The sequence below is a fragment of the Chenopodium album genome, chromosome 8, assembly GCF_948465745.1.
Source record: "Chenopodium album chromosome 8, dcCheAlbu1.1, whole genome shotgun sequence".
Taxonomy (NCBI): Eukaryota; Viridiplantae; Streptophyta; class Magnoliopsida; order Caryophyllales; family Amaranthaceae; genus Chenopodium; species Chenopodium album.
This window is the reverse complement of record NC_137841.1, coordinates 74770438-74788700: the sequence shown is the minus strand read 5'-3', so window position 1 is coordinate 74788700 and position 18263 is coordinate 74770438. Positions and strand designations below refer to the sequence as shown.

At 36.8% G+C, this 18263-nt stretch overlaps 1 protein-coding gene across 1 annotated transcript; it reads right to left on the bottom strand.

Moving 5' to 3' along the window:
- Window positions 1–1550: 1550 nt before the first annotated feature.
- On the bottom strand, window positions 1551–18226 carry LOC145556693 (putative ABC1 protein At2g40090). Its single transcript, XM_081618350.1, has 12 exons — window positions 18012–18226; window positions 16650–16804; window positions 16355–16480; window positions 15636–15731; window positions 15414–15514; window positions 15178–15214; window positions 6404–6622; window positions 5941–6052; window positions 3581–3672; window positions 3294–3473; window positions 2970–3083; window positions 1551–2050 (listed from the first exon to the last, which is right to left on the bottom strand). The coding sequence occupies exons 1-12, from the start codon at window positions 18193–18195 to the stop codon at window positions 1832–1834; spliced, it is 1635 nt and encodes a 544-aa protein (XP_081474476.1). The 5' UTR covers window positions 18196–18226; the 3' UTR covers window positions 1551–1831.
- Window positions 18227–18263: the final 37 nt, after the last annotated feature.

Genomic DNA, 18263 nt, shown 5'->3' with positions numbered 1-18263 from the left:
TAGGATATTCATCAAACTAGTTAACTCCGTACTTTCGTATCCCACTTGCCCTGCGAGGGCGACATTGCCCTGGCAGCCAGGGCAAAGCTTCAAACTTCTCCGTATCAATTTTTACCCCGCGTGCCCGGTAGGGCTGACTTGCCTGGCAGACCGGGCAAAGCCTAAAGTCGGGTTCTTGAGCTGTGCTTGTCGCGCCCGGTAGGGCGGACCCGCCCTGGCAGACCGGGCGGACCTTGCAAAGCTTCGGGAACCGCGTTTTGGCCGGGTTTTGTTTCCTTGATTCCTTTTCATAACCTATAAATACCCTTGAGCTATTATTTTTTATAGAGACAGAAAAACACATAGTATTGTGAAAACCCTAAACACAATAAACACAAGCCATTCCTAGAGATCTGAGCAGTTCTTGAAGTAATTCCAACCTTCCAATCGGGGTACGGAGTTGGAAGGTAGCTGTGTTACCCTTGGGGAGCATTCGTCACTGAGAGCCTCGTACCGGTGGTGGCGAAATACGCTTCTAGGGCAGCCGTAAAACGCGTCACAGCTTTTGTGAGATCTACAATAGAGTATTGTATTTTTGCCGTAATTTCTTTACTATTTTCATGGTTACAACATCTTATTTCCTACATTAACTTTTTCTTTTTTAAACCTTATTTTTACTTTTTTTCAAAACCTACTGAGGTATGGAAGTATTACATATCTGAGTTGAATAAAAATTTAAAACGAAGCCATATCAAAGTAACATAAGAAGTTTTGAAGTAATACAGGAAAAACAAGAAAGTAACAACTAACAAAGCACGTTCAAGGTTCAAATAATTGCTAGAAAAGGTGTCAATTAATACTCCACCAAACTTGGGCATACTTTAATGGTAGTTGAAAAGTCTGAAGATTGCACGTCCACTTGGGCTTTTTCTATTCATTTGCTTTGAGACTGCAAGTACTGTCTAAAATAGCCAAAATAAGACTAGTAAAGCAATTGCGGAGTAACATTACTATATGAGGTAATACACCTGCTTTAACTCTTATCAGTTACAGTATCATTCAAGTCTGAAAATTTTGCATTGATGAGTAGTAACTCCATTACCACTACATGTCTACATTCTTCCCAGTTCTTCTAGATGTAGATATGTACATTTTCAAAGTCATTCAATTACAATGAGATAAGATATACTTTGTATACGATAACAGGTTATCAGAAGAATCGAAACCATTTCATTAGAAAACATATAATCGGCTTATGTTTCTTTTTAGTAAACCATGTATATGACTGGTGTATTGTAGGAATTATATACATTAACAAGCTTCTGTTTGCGATATACCTGTACTCCTGTAGTATACATGCTGTTGTCATTTATAATTTATCACTTGTTGGATAAAACCCCTGAAAAAAATATATAAGGATTTTCAAGAATTGCATCATATATTATGGGTGTCTGGTACTCTGGTCCATAAATTGGAACGTAAGCTTAAGAAGCACAAATACAATACAGGAAGTGCAAAATCAAATAGCTGGTTCACAAAAGTGTGAAACAAAGTAGAACCGGAGGCAACAAAGATGGTTCAATACTGCTGCGCAGCAGCAATGCATTATTTATAATCTATGCTTGTCATTTGTCAATTACAATGTAAGGACCCCTCTTTCGACCTATTGGGGTTTGTTCAATATTGAATTAATTAAATAATGAATGATGTATTCAATTCAATTATATTCACTGTAATTCTAAATAATGGTTGTAATTATAATCAGTTGGCTTAGGCCAAAATAACATGCTTGTGTAACTGAAACAAAAAGTGAATGCCTGCAGCCTGCAATTTTAGCTGTGGAAACTAGCATTCAGCAGCCCAAAGATTTTCTATATAGCAAAATTTTCTGAAAGTGCAACAACCATATACCAAAGTGCATTCCCAGAAGTCGAGCTCTTAAAATAATCCCTTCCAGCCAGACAATTAGCCTTGTTATCAGAGATTTCTTTTTCATCAACTTTGCCTGAATGACTGCTTCGGAAGAAACCCGACCAATGATCAAGAATGTATCCAAAGAGGATCCTTGCAGCTGAGCAAAATATTCAAAACTGGAAGTTAGATCAGGCAATACAATCAAATAGCAGATAAAGACAACTACTAAGAACATACTCTCAATATAACTCTGTTTAGTAGGTAAAACAAATAGTTTACATCCCTAGCAAATCTCAACCACTCTGTTCATTGTTTCTGTCCCAGTGGTAATAAGACTAATAACAAACAAAAATTGACATTGCAAAGTTGGAGTGTCATAAATTTGGCAAAGTAGTCTCACCCATATATTTGTTATTTATTTTATCCTGCACCCAGGACTAGGATGTGCATCCATATATCAGCATTACTTCATTATTTGTAATATTGAAAGTGTCCGTTATTTGTGATTGAAAGTGGTCACAATTTAAAGGACATTTGGTAACTAATATCTCAGTTGTCTTCCGCATAAAATTGCATATCTCCTTAACTCTGAAAGGAAATGAATAAACCACCACCACCACCCAATGTGATCTGCCTATAAAGGGTTCCCATTAACCTATTAATTCTCCCCTCGGGTCATTTCACCCAAAACTCTCGAAGAGTATCTAATGACTTAATCATTAGACATCCTTTCCACACGAATTCAAAATGGTCCTTACCATACTGGCAATAGAAGAGGACTAGAGAAAACAGAGTCGAAAACCATCTGACAACAGGTGGAACAGCACTAATAACTCAAGATGATGACACTTTTTTTGTCTTGTGCACTCATTGTCCCCATGACCCTCAACAAAAAAAATGGCCATTTACATAAGAAGTTTATCAAAATAAAGTCAGTTCATCAAATACTGATCATTGTTGACTACATGTATCACTTTCATGTACATTGGTCACTTGGTCTGTCCAAAAACTGGAAACTATAAAGGGAATAACAATAACATATATAGTAACTGAAGTCTCAAGTTTAAATGCATTACCAAAACATTGTTGACTGATCGCAAGCAATCATTGGTCTTCAGCATCAACAAAATCACACGAGGCAGCCTCCTCAAAAGTTCTGAGATCTGAGGGAAGTACTGGGATGCATACATCTGGAAGCAACAAAGCATAACATCAATTTGTAACAAGTCAGTAACAGAAAACCATCATGAGAAAAAACTAGGAAGCACATGAGCACATCCATGATTATAAGGAAGATCAAAATCAATTACGTAGTATATTAAAAACTTAAATCAACACTGCATATAGAAAAATCTCCTTAAAAAAGACAAAAGGTAACGCTTTGTAATGAATAAATTTACCTGGAGTTCTGATCGATCATTCTCTGTCCCCTGTATCATCAAATGATCAACTGAGGTATCAACGACCCTATTCCAAGGCCTCATTGTCAGAATACCGGCAAATAGTGCATAGAGGTCATCCCCAGCACCTAGCTTTGCACTATTTTCTCTTATAGCCTTTTCATCAGAAAACACCAACCCCTACATAACAAATCATAAAAAGATCGTCTCAAATGCTCCCTTTATATCTATACAAAATTTAGGAAACTTAAAATATTAAGATAACCACAGAATTAACATATTCACACCTTCCACAATGCAGCATAGTTCACTCTGGTATCAAAGTCAAGTTCTTTATATAGACCATGGTCCAAAAGTACCAACTGTGGTTTTCTCTTGCCTGTTAAAAGGAAAGGAAATCAGAAAGCCAGAGTCAGTGCATATGCCATCTTGAAATAGAGTTCTCTAGACAAAGAATGGAGATCAATGTATGATGAAAAGCTAAACAAAGATGTGCTCACCCAAGCAAAAAAAATAAAAATAAAAAAAAAATTATGTATTCTGCACGTGCACACACATTTAAATTTCAACATTACATGAACAATATGTCAAATTTGCAAATTTTTGAGAAAAAGAAGAGTATAAAACTGAAAAGGTCACAAGATAACACAAGAAAAGAGACCTACATAACCAACCTACACATTTGATTACAATAGTAAGGACAACTAGGAAATGAACCTGATGATGTCATTCAAGGACTTGACACTCTCCCAAAGCTAAAATAAGATTCTCAATTCTCCTCTTAATCCAGATTCTTTAGACTCTCCTCTATTTACAGAATTCATGATACCCCTTTTCCTTTAACTTGTTAACTGCCCTTCTCTTCAAGCTTCCTAGTTGATTTATTGTACAATTCCAATAATACCCCTTGTATGGATAGTTCATAATATTGAGATTTAGTACAACACTCTATTCATTTCAATGCTACGCAAGTGATCTTCAGTAATAACAAGTTTATTAAAATTTCATTAAGCACCTTGGGGTCATAAATGATTGTTTAGAACTATATAAGCCCACAAGTCAGTCACAAAATAGGTCTATAATGTTTTGAGAATGATTTTAGTTTAATATACGGCTATTTCGAAATTTTGTTGATTCAAATGAAAACGATGGAAAAAATCTCAAGGTCATAAAACATTCCCCATATATGCCCACAACTTGGTCACACTAATGTTTGTGGTTTTCTAAAGTCAATAACAAGAGGCATGTCCATAATTGATTGAATAAATAGTTAAGAGGCAAATTGGACAATTTTAATCACCCCCGTGATGGTCACCTAGGGTCTCATATGTTCTATGAGAAGCACCACAACCTTGGGTCTAAAAAGTCAAAGTTTCAAAATCGTAGGCAATAATCCACGTTTTTTGGATCATTTTTCCAGAGATTTTAGGACCAGATGTCGAAAAATCACGAAATGGAAAGGGATGCATCTCGGACTCGTAAAAGGTTGTTTGGAACCATATATGTATATAGTCGGCTTGGATAATGATAGGAGGTGTGCCCGTAGTTGGATAATTTAACACTAAAAGACAAAGTTAACAGTTTCAAACACCAGCGGGCTGTTGAGGTTAGTGGGTTCCATAGAAAACATCCAGTCTTCTTTCCTTTTTTTTTCCTTTTTTGGTACGAAATTGTCAGAAATTTCCAAAAGTAAAGGCCAGCCCATGCTTTCAAACATATTTCGGTAAATTTTCAAAAAATGTAGTGGGAATGAGGGTTGTTTCTCATGGTCATAAAAGTTGGCTTGGAACTATAAAGTCCATAATAGACTTATCAATAGGCCTATAAGGTCTCAAGACTATATTTGATTCAATTATATGGTTATTTCGAAAATACGTTGTGGTGGATGGTTTCAATCACAACTAGGCATCCCGGGTCTTATTAAAGTGTCAAGAATCCTTCATTACCCATCCACCTTTAATAATGCATAGGTTGTTTATATTAGTGTTACACCCACCACTATCATTGTTGATTTTGGTTGTGTTCAATTGTTCATAGTGAAGGCTTAGTGAAAGTATCCAAAACGGGGCCTTATGGAACCATATTGATAATAATACTAGGATACCTTTCCGATATATGGGTGACTTTCCTTAATCGAAAAAATAGCTTTTTATGGAACATGAGCGTATATCATATAAGATTTAAATTTGGTGGTACTATCTTTCCTGGATAGACCCATCTTCGACAAAATATTTGTGCAATGCAAAAAATTACATGGATAAAGATTACCTAATATATTTCTTTTGCCTGAAGGCGATGGGCGAACTGTCAAGAATCCTTCATTACCCATCCACCTTTAATAATGCATAGGTTGTTTATATTAGTGTTACACCCACCACTATCATTGTTGATTTTGGTTGTGTTCAATTGTTCATAGTGAAGGCTTAGTGAAAGTATCCAAAACGGGGCCTTATGGAACCATATTGATAATAATACTAGGATACCTTTCCGATATATGGGTGACTTTCCTTAATCGAAAAAATAGCTTTTTATGGAACATGAGCGTATATCATATAAGATTTAAATTTGGTGGTACTATCTTTCCTGGATAGACCCATCTTCGACAAAATATTTGTGCAATGCAAAAAATTACATGGATAAAGATTACCTAATATATTTCTTTTGCCTGAAGGCGATGGGCGAACTATCAAGTTGGCTGCATGTGGATCACAGTGCACAAATCCATGTTTGTAAATCATCTCTGCAAAAGCCTCGCTAATCTACAATCAATTACATATCACTAACCTTATTAGACACTATTGAAGGCAGAAATACAAATTTTGGACAACAAAAATTTCAAAAAAATGTATAAATGAAGGTTCAGTGTAACAAAATAAACTAACGGAAATTTTAATATGAACCCCGGTCAAACTAGTTATCCAATTCCAAAAATCTTGCAAAGTGGATATTAATAATTATCAGGATTAAAGAATGGAAGAAAATTAATAAAAAAAATCAGAATCATAGGTCATATAATGCTAGGAGTCCGGGACCAAGCCATGCTATACCGAAGGTCTTAGGAACGCTAGACCATGACACGCAATCAAGTGCAGCAAAATAAGGAAATTTACCAGTCTAGAAACATCGTATGGTAGAATTCCCATTTTCCGAATGCCCTTCACATCATCAATTTGGACACCATCTATATACTCCATAGTTAGCAATTTTTTGGTACTCATGTTCCAGTAGACCAATGGAACATATATACTGTCTGATATATGTGGTGATAGTTTTTGAAAATTATGCAAACATTTTTTACTGTTCTGTGCCTCCACCAAGAAGTCTAGTTCCTGATAGCCATAACAACAATAATTATATCAGGCCCTTGCATCAAATAAATAAAATCCAATTAACTTAAGCATTTAAATCACATACACATAATTTAAATGATATTATTTATAAACCAATTATGTAAGACGGCCAGAAGATAAAGGCTAGATAAGTTATGACAATACATTAAAACCAAAAAAAAAAAAAAAAAAAATTCTAATTTTGAAAACCTTATCTTCTCCGGGAGTTAACTCAAGAAATCAAGATACTAGAACTGCTTCAAATCTATTACTAGATAGAGCTGTCAAAAGTTAACCCGACCCGAAATACCAACTCAAACCCGATTATTAACCGACCCATCTGAACCCGAAAAAATGGTGACCCAAAACCGACCTGAAACCAACCCTAGACCCGAGTTGACCCGAGTATGAGAGACCCGAACCCGAACATGAACTGACCAGGAGATGACCCGACCCGAATGTAACCCGTAAATAATTGACCTGAACCGAACCCGACTTGAGCCGATATTAACCCAAACCCGTTTTAACCCGTCAAAACCCAAATTTAATCCGCCTGTTACTAACCCGACTTGAATTCAACCCGACCCGAATTTAAACCGACCTATTACAAACCCGACCCGAAATCAACCCGACTGGTTATTGTCCCGACCCAAATTCAACTAGACTTGTTATTGATCCGACCCGAATTTTACTTGACCTATTAGTCTATTACTAACCCGACCCAAAAATTCAACCCGATCTATTACTAACCCGACCCAATATAAACACGACTTGTTATTGACCTGACCTAAATTCAACCCAAATTGCTCCTGACCCAATTTCAAATCACCTTTAATTCAATTTAGACCACCTTATTATTGTTGATCAAAGCATTTTGTCTAGGGAGACCAAGTCGGTCCAGGCCAGCAAAAGAAAGGAGCATCATCCTCAAATTTAAGAGTTAATTATAGTATATATTTGTTGTATGGTCAAAGAAGAGAGTTATCTTCCTAAATTATAAACTATAGTTCCCTAGTATATTCACATAATTATACTCAAAGGAAATAATTAGCTTGATAAAAATGATAATTATCTATTTATACTTAGTTGAACTCGAATATGACCTGACTTGAAAATGACCCCACGTGATTGAAACCTGCATATTATTGACTTGAACATAACCCGACTTGACTCCGAGAATGACCCGACTTGGAAAAAACTCAACCTGATTATAACCCGCAAATTATTGACTTGAACCGAACCCGACTTGAACCCAAGAATGACCCGACTTGAAAATATCCCGACCTGATTATAACCCGCAAATTATTAACTTGAACTGAACCCGATACAAACCCGAGAATGACCCGACCCGATTCTAACCCGCAAATTATTGACTTGAACCGAGCCCGACTCGAACCCGAGAATTACCCTAACCCGTGAAAACCCGAATTAAACCCGACCTATTGTTCACCCGACCCGAATGTAACCCAACCTGTTATTAACCCAAACTAAACCCGACCCAAACCCGATAAGAAGTATGACCCGACGTGACCCGACTCAAGCATGACTCAACCAAGACCCAACCCGCATTAGTTATGGAATTAATCCGAATTGACCTGGCCCGAGTTGACCCGACCCACTCTTACCGACAGAAACTAAACCCGTTTACCCGAATTGACAGCTCTAGCCGAAACCTCAAAAATTTCTCAAAAAACGTGGATATTAGCCTTCAATTTTGGAATTTTTTGACTTTTTTTCACCCGGAAATAAAAATTGCCAAAATGTTTACCATGGTCCCAAATACCCTCCGGGAGTCCAATTTGGCTAGGTGGAACCATCCAATTTTCCTTTAAACGACCAATTTAACGGTTTACAACTTGCACCGATTTCTTTACTCAAGCTTACCACGAACATGTATAACATATAATGATCATATATGGATTCAAACGGCATTCTATGACCCCGAGATGTATCCCCTAAAATCTTAATGCTTTTTGACACCGGGCCTCAAAACCTCCAAAATTTCTTAAAGTGTGGATATTAGCCTTCAATATAAAAAAATTTTGACTTTTTTTAGCCCGGAAATAAAAATTGCTGAAATGTTTACCATGGCCCCTAATACCCTAAGGGAGTCCAATTGGGTGGGTGGAACCATCCAATTAGCCTATAAACGGCCAATTTACCGATTTACAACTTGCACCGATTTCATTAATTCAAGTCTACCACGAACATTTATGACAACAAATAATGATCATATATGGTTCCAAACGACATTATATGACCCCGACATTTATTCCTTAGAATTTCAAGACTTTACGACACCAGACTCGAAAACTCCAAAATTTCTCAAAAAGCGTGGATATTTCAATTTTTTTAATTTTTTTACTTTTTCGCCCAAAAACAAAAATTGCCGAAATGTTTACCATGGTCTCTAATACCCTCCGAGTCCAATTGGGTGGGTGGAACCATCCAATTTGCCTTTAAACAACCAATTTACCGGTTTACAACTTGCGCCGATTTCATTAACTAAAGCCTACCATGAACATTTATAACAACAAATAATGCTCATATATGGTTCCAAACGGTATTATATGACCCCGAGATATATCCCTAGAATTTCAACACTTTTCGACACCAGGCTCGAAACCTCCAAAATTTTTCAAAAAGTGTGGATATTAGCCTTCAATATAAAAAGATTTTGAATTTTTTTAGCCCGGAATTAAAAATTGCTGAAATGTTTACCATGGTCCCTAATACCCTCTGGGAGTCCAATTAGGTGGGGTGGAACCATCCAATTAGCCTATAAACGGCCAATTTACCGATTTACAACTTGCACCGATTGCATTAATTTAATCCTACCACGAACATTTATGACAACATATAATGATCATAAATGGTTCCAAACGGCATTATATAACCCCGAGATGTATCTCCTAAAATCTCAAGCCTATTCGACACTTGGTCCCGAAACCTCAAAATTTTCTCAAAAATCGTGGATATTAGCCTTCAATTTTGAAATTTTTTGACTTTTTTTCGCTCGAAAATAAAAATTGCCGAAATATTTACCATGGTCGCTAAAACCCTCCGAGAGTCCAATTGGGAGGGTTAAACCACCCAATTTGCCTTTAAACGACCAATTTACCGGTTTAAAACTTGCACCGATGTCATTAACTCAAGCATACCACCAACATTTATAACAACATATAATGATCATAAATACCAATAGGCATTATATGACCCCTAGAAGATCCCCAAAAATTTCATGGCTTTTCGACACCGGGCCTTGAAACCTCAAAAATTTTTCTTAAAAAACATGGGTCTTAGCGTTTAATTTTGAAACTTTTTAGCTTTTTACGCTCGAAAATAAAAGTTGCTGAAATGTTTACCATGGTCCCTAACACCCTCCGGGAGTTCAATTGGGTGGGTGGAACCATCCAATTTGCCTTTAAACAGCCAATTTACCGGTTTACAACTTGCACCGATTTCATTAACTAAAGCATACCACTAACATACATGACAACATACAATGATCATATCTGGTTCAAAACGGCGTTATATGACCCCTAGATGTATTCCCTAGAATTTCAAGACTTTTCGATACCGGGCCCGAAGACTCCGAAAATTCTCAAAAATCGTGGACATAAGCCTTAAATTTTGGAAATTTTTGACTTTTTTTCGCTAGAACATAAAAATTGCCGAAATGTTTACCATGATCCCTAATACCCTCCGGTAGTCCAATTGGCTGGGTGGAACCATCTAATTTGCCTTTAAACGACCAATTTACCGGTTCACAACTTGCACCGATTTCATTAACTCAAGCCTACCACAAACATTAATGACAACAAATAGTGATCAATTATGGTTCTAAACGACATTATATGACCGCCAGATGTATTCCCTAGAATATCAAGGCATTTCGATTCCGGACCCCGAAACCTACAAAATTTCTCAAAAAGCCTTCAATTTTGGAATTTTTTAATTTTTTTTCGCATGGAAATATTAATTGCCGAAATGTTTATCATGGTCCCTAATACCTTTCAGGAGTCCAATTGGATGGGTGAAACCATCCAATTTGTCTTTAAACAGCCTATTTACTGGTTTATAACTTGCACCGATTTCATTAACTCAAGCCTACCACGAACATTTATGACAACAAATAATGATCATATATAGTTCCAAACGGCATTAAATGACCCCGAGATGTATTCCCTAGAACTTCAAGACTTTTCGACACCGGGCCCCAAATCCTCTAAAATTTCTCAAAAAGCGTGGATATTAGACTTTAATTTTGAAATTTTTTACTTTTTTTTACGCAAGGAAATAAAAATTGCCGAAATGTTTACCAAGAGTCCCATTAGATGGGTGGAACCATCCAATTTACCTTTAAACGACCAATTTACCAGTTTACAACTTGCGCGATTTCATTAACTCAAGCCTACCACGAACATTTATGACAACAAATAATGATTGTATATGGTCCCAAATAGCATTATATGACCCCGAGATTAATCCCCTAAAATTTAAAGACTTTTCGACACCGGCCCAGAAACCTCCTAGATTTCTCAAAAAGCGTGGATATTATTATTCAATTTTGGAATTTTTTGAATTTTTTTTTGCCTGGAAATAAAAATTTCCGAACTTTTTTTCATGGTCCCTAATACCGGTCGGGAGTCCAATTAGGTTGGTGGAACCATCCAATTTTGCCTTTAAACGGCAAATTTAGGGCTTGTTTGGCATCATTTTTGGTTTTCAGTTTTCTGTTTTTTTGAAAACCAAAAACCAAAAACAGGAAACAAGAAAAAGGTGTTTCCACTTTTCTGTTGTCAGTTTTCAAAATTATCATGATTTTAATAAGTCTATATAATTTTTGTTTCATTATGTGACATATATAATACACTTTTAAAAAACAAAAAACCAAAAAACAGAAAACCACAACGATGCCAAACGAACCCTTAATTACCGATTTACAATTTGCACAGATTTCATTAACTCAAGGCTACTACGAACATTTATGACAACATATAATGATCATATATGGTTCCAAACGGCATTATATGACCCCGGGATTTATCCCCTAAAATATTAATACTTTTCTACACTGGGCCTTGAAGCCTCCAAAATTTCTCAAAAAGCGTGGATATTAGCCTTCAATTTTGAATTTTTTTTTTTCGCCCGAAAATAAAAATTGCCGAAATGTTTACCATGGTCCCTATTCCCTAATACCCTTTGGGAGTCCAATTGGGTGGGTGGATCCATCCAATTTGCCTTTAAACGACCAAATTACCGATTTACAACTTGCACCGATAACAATAATTAAAGCCTACCACGAACATTTATGACAACAAATAATGATCATATATGGTTCCAAACGACATTATATGACCCCGAGATGTATCCCATAGAATTTCAAGACTTTTCGACACCGGGCCCCGAAACCTCCAAAATTTCTCAAAAAACGTGGATATTAGCCTTTAATTTTTTAATTTCTTGACTTTTTTTCGCCCAAAAATAAAAATTTCAGAAATGTTTACCATGGTCCCTAATACCCTCCGGGAGTCCAATTGTTTGTGTGAAACCGTTCAATTTGCTTTTCAACGGTCCATTTACCGGTTTACAACATGCACCGATTTACCGGTTTAAAACGGCCAATTTAATTAACTTGCACCGAACTTGACTTGAACCGAAATTGACCTAAACCCGTTTTAACCCGTCAAAACCCGAATTTAACCCGACTTGTTACGAACCTGACCTGAATTCAACCCGACTCGTTCCTAACCCGACCCGAATTTAACCAACCTGTTACAAACCTGATCCGTAATCAACCCGACTTGTTATTGACCTGACCAAATTCAACCTGACTTGTTATTGACCCGACTCGAATTTTACCAAACCTAGCACTTACCCAACCCAAAAATTCAACCCGACCATTTACTAACCCAACTCGAAATTAACACGACTTGTTATTGACCCGACCTAAATTCAACCCACATTGTTCCTGACCCGATTTCAAATCACCTTAAAAGCAATTTAGACCACCTTATTATTGTTGATCAAAGCATTTTGTCTTGGGAGACCAAGTCGGTCCACGCCAGCAAAAAAAAAGAGCATCATTCTCAAATTTAAGAGTTAAATATAGTATATATTTGTTGTATGGTCAAAGGAGATAATTATTTTCCTAAATTATAGACTATAGTTCCCTAGTATATTGCTATATATATTATAGTCAAAGGAAATAATTAGCTTGATAAAAATGATAATTATCTATTTATAGGTAGTTGAACACTTGAACCCGAATATGATCTGACTTGGAAATGACCCGACCTGATTGTAACATGCAAATTATTGACTTATAACCCGACTTGAATCCGAGAATGACCCGACTTGTAAATGACCCAACCTGATTATAACCCGCAAATTATTGACTTGAACCGAACCCGACTTGAACCCCAGAATGACCCGACTTGAAAATGACCCGACCTGATTATAATCCGCAAATTATTGACTTGAACCGAACCCGACTCAAACCCGAGAATGACCTAACCTGATTCTAACCCGCAAATTATTTACTTGAACCGAACCCGAGAATTACCCTAACTCGTGAAAACCCGAATTAAACCCGACTTGTTTGTCACCCGACCCGAATGTAACCCGACTTGTTATTAACCCGACCTAAACCCGACACAAACCCGATAAGAAGTATGACCCGACTCAAATATGACCCAACCCAAACCCGACCCGCATAGGATATGAAATTAATCTGAATTGACCCGACCCACTCTTACCCGACCCGTTTACCCGAATTGACAACTCTATTACTAGATACCAATCCAATGAAAACAGATCTAGGTTTCTTAGCAGCATGTTCTGCGAACCCCAAGGCCCCCAACTTGGTAGATCAAAAGCCTGGTCCAGAAGACTCGAACTAGTGAGACTATTATTAAAGAATTCTCAACTACAAAGGTAGAGCAACCTGAATATACAAAAATAAAACTCAGTGCATTTATTTTTAGCTAATACACCCTCCAAACTCCTTACAAACACTGCATGAAAGGTAAATAAGCATCATTCATTGAATTTATTTTCTGTGTAATTTCAATTTTCAATAATGCTTTGGGACAGCAAAATTTAGAAATTTTCATCATTGTCTTCAAGCAAAAACAATCCAACATAATATGGAAAAGTGTGCCAGGTATAAAGAAAGACAAACACCAATGATTACTAATATCAACAAGTTTTCATTTTGATTTCCCATGACTAAGAATTTAATCACAACAACGAATCGACATACAAATTTAAGAAGGAACATAGAGCAAAGGGCTAAATCACAGAATTCTTCAGAAGTTCAGATTGAATCACAGAATACTTCAGATCTGACCAATAAAAATAGATAAAACTACATACACAGAATTAGCTTTTTCAGAATGAAGAACACCAAAATTAGCATATTGATAAAGCAAGGTACAGCCTCAATCAAATAATGATATCTTGTGACATCCATCCTTAAATTCACATTATATACTCGTATTGATGAACTTTCGTGCCTTGCGGAGTTACGCTAAAGGTTATAATGTCAGAGCACATTAAGTAGTTTTTTTAATAACGCCCTTGCTCACTCCATCTTATAAACCCACCATTCGCAAATTATAAGCTTGGTCAGTCCACGATCTTTGTCAACCCCAAATATTATCCAATTACCTTGAATAGGATATTTACCTCACAAAAACTCCAATGATGTGGAACCCTACTCATTTAGGTAATCCCTACTATATACACTTAGCATGCGTGCCCAAGCATACAAAGACAGTCATCGAGGACAGAGCAGGGAATTCAGTCACGTAATCTTCTCCTCTCTCTCTCTCTCTCACACACACACACACGCACACAAACACACATTTAATCACTCCCCTACTATATTTTCTTAACATGCGTGCCCAATCATAAATGGACAATTAGTCGAGGACAGAGAGTGTAGTCGTTTAACTGTCCTTAATAAAGGGGAAAGCAGGGAATTAAGTCGCGCAATCTTTCTCTTTTCCTGATAAATCCTAAAAGACTAGTTTAATCCACACGCTACAACTATAAATAGCCCAAGGGAGTAGCATCTGATGAGTCATTTGGCAAAGAAAAATATACATGAAATCCAGAACAGTCAATAATGAAGTCTCATAGGGAGTAAATAGTCATATCAGCACCAAGCCACCAAGTAGATGCATATAAGCCAGATAAAAAGTCAAAGAAGTGATTTGAGGTTAAATGAGAAGGAGCTAACACTTTTTTGCTCTTTTTTTTTTTCTTAACAGTGTGTGCATGTTTTATTAACTGCAACGTTTAGAAGTTAATAACACGTGCAACTTTATTTAAAAGTATGTGCTCTGTTATTTTAATCAAGCAAATCTTTATTTTCAATAGATGCAATTTCAGTTCAGTAAAAGATATACACAGAACTCATAAACAATGCACATTCAGTTCCAGAAATTTGCACATCACCCTTCCAATTAAAAAGGCTTTCTCATTGGGTCTCTCCCCAACATCTTCAACTTCTGCTTCTCTATTTATATTTAAGTTTTACAACATACCTTAGGCAAGCTTTCTCGAACTTCAGCGACCAACCACCTATATACGACAAGATATTTGGCACATTAGAGCAGTGGGTATAGTTCAAGGACAAAAAATTTACAATTTTTTTAATGATATGGCTCTCATCATGTTTAAAGAAATTATCTTAGCATGGCATCATAACAAGATTTTAAAATTGGGTAATTATGCACTTTGAATATTAACCTGTAAACAAAAGTGCAATACATCAAAGTACCTATAATCAAAATTGGGAAACAACCGATGAAGAGTGTTTACAATCAGCTCCACAGTTGCATAATCTGCAGCCGCAGTATCAGTCATGTGAGCATGCTGTACCTGGATATTAGAAAGTAGCAGGGAAATGTAGAAAACAAAAGGAAATACTAGGCTCAGCACTTAAATCCACATTGTGTATGATCCATAATCTTATTTACATTAATAATACAGAAATTGTAACCTTCACAGCGACTTTTTGGCCATTACGCAGCAGTGCAACATGAACTTGTGCAAGGGAAGCGCTTGCTATGGGAGCAGGATCAAATTTGGCAAAAATCTGCACATAGCAAAGCAAATTTTGAGCTCCAGCTACCAGGGCATCAACTCTCTTCTGGGGCCTTGAGGGCATCAACTTGCCTTATTTTCTGGCATAAAGGAAAAAAAAGAAAGAGAAGCTATCTGAACTCCCCCCCCCCTCCCCCTCCCCCCCAGCTCAGCCTTGGTTTGGATCTCACTAAGGGAGAGGTGGATCCATCAGGAGGGCATTAACCTGCCTACCATCCCATCACATTGGCTGGAATGGCAGGTCCATGGTCCATTGGCCAATATGGTCATATGGATGTTTCAAGTGGAACACTATCATACCTATAAACACAATAACAACTTCGAAGCCTATATAAAGAGAGGCACAACTAAGGTTAGAGAACAAATAAAGTGGAAACTTATAGTTTCTAAGTGTTCTTTTTCTCGCCTAGCACCCCACTCTAACACTGGAAGTTTTTATAGTTTTTAAAAGGTGTTTTTCTCTCAGATTCTATGATAGCCGTTTGTTTGCTGAGAAGCAAACGCAGAGCATAACATAAAAGAAGAGATTAAACTAAAGAAGCATGTTGTGGATTCAAGAAAGAAGATAAACAGGTGTGTAGGGGGGGGGGGGGGGGGGGGGGGGGGGGGACATACTTCATCTGGCATCCCTCCAAGCTCCTTCTTTATAACGTCACACACTTGATCATATGATGAAACCGGACATTTATTCAGCATAGACTCCCTCATTGTTTTTACATACTCTTCAGGCACTAGATATTCCTGAATCAGAGATGATAAAAAAACAGCATTAGAATTGTAGAAGCAAACAAAAATCCATCTATGCCCTCTAACAAATCTATTAGACAATCATGCCAAAGCTTCAAATTTATCACAGGTAGTAAATTCAGTTTGCTATCGGTTTTTAAATGCTAGAAAGTATAGAAAATACCAATTGACCAATATGTTGACCAAGCTTAATATATATTCCTCCATTTCTGAAGCATAGATCTTGGAGCTTAAGAGCACTTCTAAGATGAACTTCATGTTTCATTTTTGAATACTCCGTGCTCCCATCTGGTAATCCCATCAGAGAATATTCATAATCTGATCCATGCAAAAAGATGTCAGAATGTATACAAAATATTTCCAATTATTTTAAGGAAATACATATAAAGTATGAGACCATATAGTTTAGTAGGACCATTCTCAAGGCATAGGTAAAGAGATAAAACTCAAGAATAAGGCATTGTGTATTTATTAAAAACATACTATCTGTCAAGTACTCAAGTAAAAAAGATTGCCCAACAAAATAATTATATCAACAAAATGGCACATATTTGAATCCTAATATAAAGGCAACTATACGAAAACACCTTGAGAAAATCGCCTTCATTACAGCAAGATCCTACCACAAACAAAAGACAATTTGTTTAACGCTAGTACCAAGCTAGGAGATATAGTATTATGTGTGCAGTTCAGCAAAAAGAAATAAGAAGAACAAGAAGCACCAAAACTTCTGCTGCCCTCAGCATAAGGTTTAAGGCTAGGGTTATATGTTACTCCGTAAGAATTAACTAATGGACATAAGATTTGTTCTTTAGCAGATATTGGCATATTGCAATCTCAAACATCTAGTTCACTGCTGGGCTAACAAGTGACTAGTTCAACATAGAATGTCGGAGTTGCAATAGTTCCTAGGACATCACTCCGAACAAGGCCGCTATGCACCAAGAAACTAATTTCCTGCAGCTGCCTGCATAAATGTTTTAACTATCCTCCATTTTTTTTTAAAACCTCGTCCTTCTTATTCATCTAAAAGAAACACCTTCATACCATTTGTGATTCAATTCGCCATTTTGGTATCCTAATTTGATATCAAAGATCCAACTCTTTGAACATTCCATTGTTAAGTACTATGTTACTCAGCGCACTCGAAAGTATAATTGCATAATTTGGTCCAAAATGAGAATCAAATCCAACAAGGGTATTATTTGAGGTGAAATGTAACATACTAAAAATAATACAGATCATAGTATACACACTAGAATTAGGTTAATGAAACATTCATCTAACTATTGACCCAATTGCCAACTAATACACAAATTCATCAGAAATTGAACTTCAAATCACCCAAAATCACTTAAAAACATCAAAATTCGACAACAAACTTCTATCAATTTCCATCAAATCAAAACAAACATCCACAAATTTGAATTCATTACACAAAATACTGAAACCCTAACCCTAATAGAAATCCCTCCACAAATCAAAACACCAAATCTATAAGAATTATAGAAGATAAGAAGAGTACCGAAGACGATGCTAGCGGCGGTAGAAGCGTTGCGAAAGAGGCGTACAGGGACATTGGTCCAAAGTTTAAGCGTCGCCGGAGGATCGTCGGAGGTTAAAATGGTGGCGCCGGCAGTTCCGCCGGCGACGGCAGTGCTCGCCGCAATAAATTTGGCCGCAACTCCCCATAAAGAACGCGTAGCCATGTTTAAGACCGCGGATTATAAAATTAACTTTTGAATGAGCTGCTATTTATGGGCCTCCTCAGCATGCC

Excerpts from the sequence above, each read along its gene's own strand:
- LOC145556693 (XM_081618350.1), bottom strand. The coding sequence starts at position 18,195 with ATGGCTACGCGTTCTTTATGGGGAGTTGCGGCCAAATTTATTGCGGCG. Across the intron at positions 15,215-15,413 it reads TTTCCCAATTTTGATTATAG|GTGGTTGGTCGCTGAAGTTC; the intron begins GTACTTTGATGT and ends TGTCGTATATAG. Across the intron at positions 6,053-6,403 it reads CATACGATGTTTCTAGACTG|ATTAGCGAGGCTTTTGCAGA; the intron begins GTAAATTTCCTT and ends AATTGATTGTAG.